This window comes from Callorhinus ursinus, unplaced genomic scaffold (assembly GCF_003265705.2).
Source record: "Callorhinus ursinus isolate GAN/ISIS: 27379988/994484 unplaced genomic scaffold, GSC_fseal_2.0 scaffold51, whole genome shotgun sequence".
Classification (NCBI taxonomy): domain Eukaryota; kingdom Metazoa; phylum Chordata; class Mammalia; order Carnivora; family Otariidae; genus Callorhinus; species Callorhinus ursinus.
In genome coordinates, this window is record NW_027397113.1 from 8,018,349 (window position 1) to 8,028,296 (window position 9,948).

Here is a 9,948-nt window from a genome sequence, read left to right on the forward strand (position 1 = left end):
TATATACATATATACATATACATACACATATACATATATATATTTTTTTGCTTTGTTGGGATGCATTGTAAGTTTTTTCTTTAGTTTGCGTGTAATGCTTCTCAAATGCAGGAGGCTTACATTCATACACTGGCCTCCCTGTGTTTTGGTGTTTGGCATATTCATGGTGAAAAAGGCTGGTTATATAATTATATATTTATATGATACAGGAATGGGCAAACTTTTTCTCCTGCTCTCCTCTTCCTTCTTCAAATGTAGAAACCGTTCTTAGCTTGAGGTCCATTCAAAAACAGGCCATGGATGGGGCGCCTGGGTGGCTCAGTCGTTAAGCATCTGCCTTCGGCTCAGGTTATGGTCCCAGGGTCTTGGGATCGAGCCCCACATCGAGCCCCACATCGAGCCCCACATCGGGCTCCCTGCTCTGCGGGAAGCCTGCTTCTCCCTCCCCCACTCCCCCTGCTTGTGTTCCCTCTCTCGCTGTGTCTCTCTCTGTCAAATAAATAAATACATAAATCAAATCTTCAAAAACAGGTCATGGCTTGAATGCAGGCTGCGGCCAGAGCATGTGGACCTGTGCTCTAACTTACGGGTAAGCACATGCAGACAGAAAAGAACCCAACGAACATTCCTTCGGTTCTCCAAGCTCCTCCTGCTTTCTGGCAACACACACCATACGGATTCGTGCTCTTTCTGTGGTTGGAATCCATTCATCTTGCATTCTGTTCTCTCAAAACTGAACACACGTTTCCGTGTTGACAGCTCACATTCTTGTGGATCACCTACATCTCTAGCCCCCTTGAGGCAGACACCCGCTGCAGTATAATTGTACTTCCTTTCATCTCAAGATACCTGTGTTGTATTTGCCCTAGGTAAATACTTCCCCGGCCGTGAATAGGTAATTAAAATGCTGAACCTTCTATGGCCCTGGATCCTTATCCGTTGGAACAATACTCACCTAGGTGGAGGGCTCACGGGAGGCAAAGGTATGTGAGTGGATGATGACCTGGATGCAGAAGAACCCGGGGCCTGAGCAGTGAGGGAGTGAGTGTAGGAGGTGGGAGAGTCAGGAGGCCCCACACCAGGGTCCCACCTTCTGCCAAGAATCTCTTTTGAAACTGCCAATCTTGATGACCTGCTCTGGAATTTTTACCACCACAGAGTCCCTCCTTTGTCCCACAGTCCCTCAGCATTGTCCCACAAGGAAGGGTGGGGCGCGGTGGCTTTAGGATGTGTGCATGCACGTGTGTGTTTGGGGGTGGGTGGACACTGCTCATCAATCTTATTTATTGGCTTAGCAGATTCCTGCGTCTGGAATCTCGTTCTCTGTACGGCAGGGGTGGGGGCCTGGGCTCTGGAATCTGGGCTGTGTGAAGACTAAGAAATTGCAAGAATGCCCCCTAGCAAGTAAGCCATCTATAAAGATAATTACTAGGTTGTGCTTTCTGCTGCCAGACTTGAAATATGGGGCGGAATGAGGGCGAAAGACAGCTCTAGCAGCGCCCCTTGGTCCTCGCAGGTTGTAGATTCTGCTGGACTCGCCCTTGGAATAGTCTGGGAATGGAATTATTACTAATTCCCAAAGGGCTGACACATCACTGGCAGCCTTCCGCGGGCAACCGCTTTGTTTGTGGGACTGTCCCTGTGTTTTCTCAGAATTCTGATATTAAAAAAAATCTCAGAAATCAAATTAAAGAAACCATATACACGATAAAAGGGCCCCAGGAAGGCGCTGGGTTTCATCATCTGTCCCGGGGAGGGCTCAGGGCCGCGGCGCGCAGGGTATGGGAGCCGCGCGTCCGCTCCCCGACACCTTGGCCGACACCGCCCCCTACTGGCCGCGGTCGCCCCGGGCGCTGAGGGCGAGGAAGGCGCGTCTCCGCCCTCCCGCCCGCGGGGCTGGCTGGAAAATTCCGCCTGCAGAGGTTTCTCTCTTCAGCAGCCTCCTTGCCTGCGCTCCGCCGATGCTCTTTCCGTGCCTGCCTCCCCTCCGCACGTCCTACACTTTCATTCAGTGTCCGCGGATGGTGTGGCTCGGCCGGGGGCCGATGGCCACGGAACAGGGGGGTGTTTTTATATCCACACGGGACACATCTTTATGACAAGTTCTATTCTTTGCACAGTTTGTTCTAGGGCCATTTTCTAAACAGTACTTTTGAGCAGTTGACGCTGTGAGGCCAGGACAAAGGCCCTGAGGTGGGAAGGGGTTTGGCTCTTAAAAAAAAACACTGACCTGAAGGCAGGGAGGGAGGGAGGGAGGGAGGGACTTGGACTGAGCAGAGGGAATAAGCAACGGGAAGGAGGGCGGGAGGTGAGAGCCAGCGATGGGCAGGTTCCGCAGTTTGCATTTTATAAGAGCGCTAGAAAGCTTTGAGGGATTTTACTTCGTGGAGGAGGGTGGCGGTGGAAGGGGGTTTTCATATGATTAAAATAACTTTGGCATTTGGGAGGAGAATGGACTTCAGGGGCGCTGAGTGTGAGCTAGGAGGCCCCTGGGTTGTGAAGGGAGAGGTGGCTGGTGTGGCCCAGTTGGGGGTGGCCCTGGGGACATGGAGGGAGTTCCTAGAGGCTTTGGAGGCTGACCTCCTTGGCTGGATGCAATGGGCACTGCCCAGGGCAGGGTCAGGGATGCACGTCCTTCTGGCTGCAGCAGCCAGAGAGCGGACTGAGATTGGAAAGAGCCCGGGGTGAGGGGTGGAGCATGAGTTCCTCTGGACAAGCGGAGTTTGAGGGGTGGGGTAGATGATCTGGGGAGGAGGTCTGGGCTCTTTTGGGGACAGGTAACAGAACCTAGAGGAAAGGTTCTTTAGACAGGTTCTGAATTTTCTCTTGGGATCCAAGGGCTGGGTTCACTGGGGCTTCAAGAAGGGAGGGGGTGTCCCCAGGCATCCTCCACGCCCCGGTCTCTGTGCATCTGCCTCACCATCATTCTTGCTTTACCCTCTGCCTGGAATGCCCTCCCCTGGGGACTGGCTCCTGTCCTCCCTTTAAGCTTCTGCTCAAATCCTAAGAAGGGGGCCTCCCGAGCTACAGCTGGCCTGTCTAAACTCCTCTGGCTCGCATCACTGCATGGATTTCTTTTATGGTTTTTATCGCTGTTTCCTCTACCTGTTTTTTGACTCGTTTATTTTGCCAGAGCTGGTGAGCTTCCCCATCCGATCGCCAGCTCCCTGAGAGCTGAAGCCCCTGCTTTATTCACACTGCCATACTTGGGCCTTAGTGCTCTTCGGGCCCAGAGCAAGTGCTTTACACATACCTCCTGGGTTATGAAATCTGCTCCTGGGTTCCTCAGAGTGCCCAGCGCCACTATGCATGCATTGAAAATGCCAGTAAATACCTAGGGATTAGTTTCATGCCTGAAGACTCCTTTGCCACAGAAGAAAGGGGTGACTGATTCTCTTTCTGCAGGAAAGTTGACTGAACAGGGACTCAGGAAAGGGGGCAGGGGCACAAGTCAGGGCGCAAGAACATCACCCCATGGACATGGACGGTGGACAGCAGTAACCCGGTGCTGACCAGCCCTGCATCTGTGACATCGCTCCCCACCCCGGGGTTCTCTTCGGGGCAGAGATGTCTTTAAAGTAAGACTGATGTGAATGGACAGATTGACTTGTAGGCTTTTGCGATTTAAACCTGGAAATATAGGGGCACCTTGGTGGCTCAGTCAGTGAAGCGTCCAACTCTTGATCTCAGCTCAGGTCTTGAACTCAGGGTTGTGAGCTGAGCTCCACACAGGTTATGGAGACTACTTAAAAACGAACAAACCAACCTGGAAATATAATGTCCTAACTATGGTGACAGATAAAAGGATCTAGGAAATGCATAACAGGGTTTTTTTTTTTTCTATTCTCCACCCCCTTTAAAAAATAGTTTAATAAGTAATTTCATGTAGCATATATCCTGCCATGTCTGGGGACTCCACATGAACGCCCCTGCTGGCCCTGAGGAGTCAGGGTCTGTCACCCTCAAAGGCACCCCAAACACCTTGGATCCCTAATCAAGGAATTGAACCTTCCCACCTTTGTCGTGTAAGTGTCTTACAGGAATCCAATTCCTTCCCTGAGGGATTGTGCGCCGTGTGTGATGTGAAATGCTCTGATGCTGGGCCAGCCGGCCCCTAAGTGATCCCAACTGCTCTGGCCACATGCTTGAAGCAGATGTTTCCATTTATCTTTGGGAGACGTAACTCTCTGGAAAGCTCCATCTTTGCTTGCAGGTGTGGCTGGGTAGCATAATCAGCTTAAATATTTACATAACAGTTAATTTCATCACTAAATGGCTGGAGGTTGAGGAGTCTGTCTGAGGTCAGCCGCCACCCTCTATGGACCCCCTTTTCTTCCCCTGTAGGTTAAGTTTGAGCAGGGCCCTGGGTGGCTCTCTGCCCATGCCAGGGAGTGTGTGCTGGACACTGTCTTGCCACCTGTGGCCAGTCTGGTATGTGTGGGGGACTGGGATTGAGACACCTGGGCCCCTCGGAGATGTGTTTGCTTGGCCGCTGCCTTTCCCTTTGCACCTGCTAACCTTACCCTCGTAGTGGCAGACCTCCTCACTCTAGCAGGTGAGCAAAAAAGAGGTGGGGGCAGGGGGCACAAAGGTGAGATGCTCATACTTTATTGAAGGGAGCCAGGCTGGGGACAGGGTGGAGGAAGTGTCCGGGAGCCGCAGGAGCTCCAGCAGTCGGAGATCTTCAGCTTCTAAGTCCTAAGCACACGCTGGGCTCTTTAAGACAATGTCCTAAAACAGACACACACCAAAAAACCCCAAGACAATAGTGAGCGAAAACTCAAAGTCAGACCAAGATGTCTGCATGCAGAAACTTCAGTGTCAATTAAGAAGTTCAGTAGCTCTGGGAAGAGCTAAGCTTGTAAGAGTTCTGATCATTTCTCAGAAGCCTCTTAAAAAGGGTAAGATGACTGAATCTGCTCCAAAGGGCTAGAAAGGGCTCCAAAAAAATGGGGCGAGGCTGCAGCCCAGGGACTGGGGGAGGGGGGATCTGCTGCTAAGCGGCGCAGAGGGAAGGGAGCTGTGTACCATGAACTTTAGGAGGTTCTCCGTGGTGTTTGGGGGTAGGGTGTCCACCAGACTCCTCAACTGGATCATCGCATCTTTCATGTTGGCGTCTGGGACGAAAACTTCAATCGCAGCCTCGTAACTGGAGAGCATGCCCATGAAGAGGGTTTTGATGACATTCAGAAAGTTCAGGCAGATCTCTGCAGAAGCTGAAGCACAGAAAAGAGAGAGCATGCGTGTCCAGGCCCTTTTCCAAGCTGGCCAGCCCCCTGGCTGGGCCCGCCCCAGAGGCAAGCGGGCGGGCCTGTCAGCAAGAGAGAGCAGCCTTCCTGTCAATGGGATGGTGTTGAACATGAGATCTGGTGGTGCTCCACGCCGTTGGCTCTTTGGCACTGTGGGAAGGCTTTCCAGGGTTGCAGCCAGCTTCTCGTGGCTTGCCCGAGCCCTCCTTGTACTTCCTGGGTTGGGGTGGGGCAATTTGCCATTTGTTCTTTCTGTTAGAGCTCCAGGTAGAGGATTGATAAAAGAAGCTGCTGATCTGGTCTTTTATGCAACAGTGGGGGTTTGGGAAGGGGCTGCCGAGGGATTCTGGTTGTTGTCCCGCCGGAAGCGTGCCTCTTACCTATGGTTAGTGATGGTCTGAGCCACTTGCCACGGGGGGTGGTGGTGGGGGCAGGGGGCAGAGTCAGGCTCTGGCAGGAAGAAATACTTGTCCAGGACAAGAGCAATCCCCTGAACTGGCCCGGGAAGAGGTGTGCACCATGAGCACTGGGCCCCTGGGGTGCACTCACCTGCCCACATGCCTCTTGTGTCCAAGCTTGGCCCCACTATGTTCCTTTCACCCGTAGTGCTCCCCAGGTTGTGCTCCCTTTTCAGGCCTCTGCCCCAGGAACATGGGGGGAGAGAGTCACTGCTTCCTATGCCTGAGTCTTGGTCCCCGTCCTTGAATTCTCTGCCTCGTGTGCAAGTTCCGCTTCCCTGCCTGGACTCCAGGGACCCCCAGAATGGCCACTCCAAGTCAAACCCCCTCCGGAACTTAGAGCCCTGCTTTGCAACTTACTACGTCATCTGCCAAGTTACTTTCTCTTTGTGTGGCTCCATTTTCTCATCTGTAAAATGGGAATAATAGCCCTATTGCATGGGGTTATTATAAGGATCAAAAGGGGTTTAGAACAGTGATTGGCACATTGTCAGGGCTGAATAAATGGGGGATATTATTATTGTTATTATGACATGTGTGCGAACACACAAATACACAAAGGCATCCCAGATTCATCCCTTATCATATTTCAGCCCTATCTTGCTGAGCCACCAGCTCTATGCACAGCACTGATATCTAAGTAACATACAATTGACCTTTGAACAACACCGGATTGGACTGAATGGGGCCCCTCACATGTGAATTTTTTCAATAAATGTATTGGAATTTTTTTTTTTTGAGATTTGTGACAGTTTGAAGGATTCCTAGATGAACTGAGTAGCCCAGAAAAAATGAAAAAATTCAGAAAAGTTTGGGTCTGATTGTCAGAACAGTATATAATACATACGGCATACAAACTATGTGCTAATTAGTGGTTTATATTATCGGTAGGGCTTCTGGTCAACAACAGGCTGTGAGTAGTTAAAAGTCAAAGGTTATAGGCAGATTTTTGCCTGGGGGGGGCAGTCAGCACTCCCAACCCCTGTGCTGTTCGGTATATGTCAACTGTACATGTCAGTCCAAAATGATGTTATTTCCCCTTAAAGACAAATATCTCTACACAATAGTTGTCCCCATTGCCTCTTGGTTTGGTTTTCCAGCTCTTCTGCTACTCCCCAGGGTCATCAAACTTATCGCCATGGGTGTCATGAAACTTTTGAAGTGAACTAATTGAAATTTGCTAAAAAAAACCTTTTTGTTTGTTTGCTCATTAAAAGGAATAGAAGAGGCTGATACAGAGTAAAAACCAGTTACTCAATTACCAAAAGATCAGGGGACTTCCTCCTTCCCTCCCTCCCTCCTTCCCTCCCGCCCGCCCCCACCCCAATTCCTTTCCTCTTAATGACAGCTGCAACTATTCAGAGACTCCTAATGCTTTTGGCAGAGGACAGAAATGTTTAGAAAACTCCACTCCGGGTTGGCAGTTTCCCAAAGGAAGATCCCTTTCTAGAATATTCCTCTCTGCCCAGAATGGGTGACCTTGCCTTAGCTTGGATTTCTTTTGGAGACATGAGGCTCTGCAGCTCCTCCTAGCCCCTTTGGCTGCCAGTGTGGTGTGGAGACCCCAGACCTGAGGGCGGCACTGTACCGTGGTCTCTTGGCATCTTGGGGGTCTCTTGGAGAGACTGGACTCTGAGGAGCTCATCGTTCCTATTCTGTTGGCCATTGAACACACACATCCATTACAGGATCTCCTCCATTCCTGCCTCCAGTCTGTTCCAACACTGCAATTCCGAGGTTGTTGGCTATGGAAGATGGGATCCCTTCCAGGTTTCCTCACGGGCTCAGGGTGCTCCCCAAGTTCCCAAGATGGCCCTCTTCACAGACGCGGCTTCCTGGCTGGGACTCAGTGTTCCACCTAAGCAGCTGCCCCCTGAGCAGAACTGGGAAGCAGAACTGGGGAGCAGAAAGAGTTCCTGAGCCTGGCTTGGGGGAGAGGGGCTCTGGGAACTCACCAGGGCTGCAGCAGAGAGCCAGGGTGGCCAGGGCGAGGATGACAGCGAGCTTCATGGTGGGCAGGAGGCTGGTGAGTGAGGCGCTGGCCTGTGTCTGGATCGGGTGGTCTTGTGTGAGACATGTCCATCGGGGTGCCTTCTTAAATGCTCCAGGCTCTACCTGGAGGGGAGGAGGAGGGCAGGCCTGGGCTCTACTGATGGGACCACACTATTTACTTGGGTATCAGCTTGGTGGGAAAAGTAAATATTCTCTTTTCTCAACCCAGTTTCTTTCCTCATTGGAACTGAGTTCACACAATGGGGCACTTGGATGGGGAAACCCAGAGTGCTATGTGGCTGCCACAAGGGGACTCAAGTCAGAGGGTGTGGAGAGCCAACAACCTGTGCCACTCTCATTGAACCTGAGCGCCGGGCCAGTCCAGATCAACAGAGGCAATTGCAGAGTCCACCTGGACCCATCACCCCAGGAGAAACTGAGGCCTAAGGCCCCTCACACATGGTGCCATGTGGGCTCAGGACTCTTGATGCTCCATCGGGCTCCTGCCATCGCCTTTCCAAAGAAGGCGACCGGAGGGTCACATGGACCGGAGCATCTCCGTGGTCAGACTCGGGGGAGACCCTGGACTGAAGCATGTTGACAGAGGAAGGTTTTCTCCAGAAAGCCCACGAGAAACCTGAGCCTCAGATCAGACTGGAGAATGTACTGGCCTGGGCTGGGTCTGTTGCCACCCCAAGCTGCTCTCAAGTCCTGCCCTCCTGGTGGTCCACTCCATGGGCACTTTCGGCCTTATCTCGCTTGACCTCTTTACGACCTTGACCCTCTTGACTTTTTCTTTCTTGAACTGTTCTCTCTCCTGTGTTCCCATGGCCCTGTTCTTTCCTGATTTTCTCCCCAACCGACCATCCTTGTTCTTTAGATGTTTATTCTTTACTGACTGCTCTTCCCTGATGGCGGTTCCAGACTTTGGCCGTAGCCCCTGCTCACCTCCCGCTGCCACATCTGTCCTCTCCCAGTACCCGCGCCTCAGGACACAGGCCTGGCCTGTGCAAAGCCAACTCCTGATCGGCCTCCCGTCCCTCGCTTGCCCTCCTGGGCCGTCCTCAGGAAGGCCAGCAGAATGATCTTTCTAAAACCAGCTGATCATGTCAATTCTTGGAACCCTTTGAAAGTATCCTTTTGCCGACGGGGTAAAATTCAGGTGTGATCTACAAGGCCCTTGTCCACTGGCCTTTGCTTATCATTTGAGCCTCATTCCCTCACTTCCCTGCATAGTGATTTAAACCTGTCTTTGTGTTTGTGGATTCGGGAACATCCCATGTGTTTCTTCATGCCTTTCTACCTTTGCACAAAGGATGCTTCATGCCCGGAATACACATCTCCTGCCTTGTCTCCTTCTCCAAATCCTGTTTGTACTTCAAGATCCAATCAACTGTTCATTCATTCATTCATTCATTCATTCATTCATTCATTCTGAGCACCTACTATGTGCCAAGCATTGTGCTAGGGGTTGGGGGTTGGGGTAAATATGGAGAAGCATTGCCTGAAGCCCCTCCAGAAGAGCTTGTCACCTGGCCATGAGGAGCATGGTCGGCAGAGAGCCGCTAGATGCCTGTAACTTTGGGGTCTGCCCTGGGCACAGAACACTGCCCCGCTCAAGGTCACACCCTTCCTGGGGCCGCTCCCTTTGGCGGCCAAGCAAGGATGGCACTTCTGCACCGTGCAGAACCACTCAGGTGGGTGATACCGACTCCAGAGCTTCTGACCTGGCCGGCTGAGATTTTGTCAGGCCCACATCGCCAGCCGGCTTTCCTTCTGCCCAAGCCTGCTGTGGCCCCTTCCCCACACAGTTACTATCCCTGATGGTGGTCTTACCCTCCAGATTCCGTCTCAGCATCGGCTTCCATGGCAGCATCGACCCACAGCAGGGAGGCAGTGATGGATGAGGCAGGCCCGGGTCCCTAACGCTGAGGAGCTTCGTGCTGGTGGTGGAGACTGGCAAGCGGGCCACGAAGCCAGGGGTGCTGGGGGAGCTAGGGGAGCATGAAGCAGGACATGGGGTAGAAAGTAGGTGGGGGAGTCAGCGGGCAGTCACTCCGAGCAGGTGACTCCCTACTGGCCGAGGGGACGCCCAGCACCCAGACCCTCAGGTGGGAAGAACCAGGGTGTTCCCCGGGGAGCACAGAGCGTCCGTGGTGTCTGCGGTGGGGAGCGAGGACCCAGATCTCGCAGGGCCTCCCGCTAAGCAAGGTCTCTATGCTCGCAGTCCTGGGAAGCTCTGGAAGGGT

General features: G+C 52.4%; 1 protein-coding gene across 1 annotated transcript; it reads right to left on the minus strand.

The window, feature by feature from the left end:
- Positions 1-4,592: 4,592 nt before the first annotated feature.
- Positions 4,593-7,814, minus strand: SCGB1A1 (secretoglobin family 1A member 1). The gene is made up of 3 exons (XM_025879220.2): positions 7,663-7,814; positions 5,029-5,216; positions 4,593-4,731 (listed from the first exon to the last, which is right to left on the minus strand). The coding sequence occupies exons 1-3, from the start codon at positions 7,715-7,717 to the stop codon at positions 4,699-4,701; spliced, it is 276 nt and encodes a 91-aa protein (XP_025735005.1). The 5' UTR covers positions 7,718-7,814; the 3' UTR covers positions 4,593-4,698.
- Positions 7,815-9,948: the final 2,134 nt, after the last annotated feature.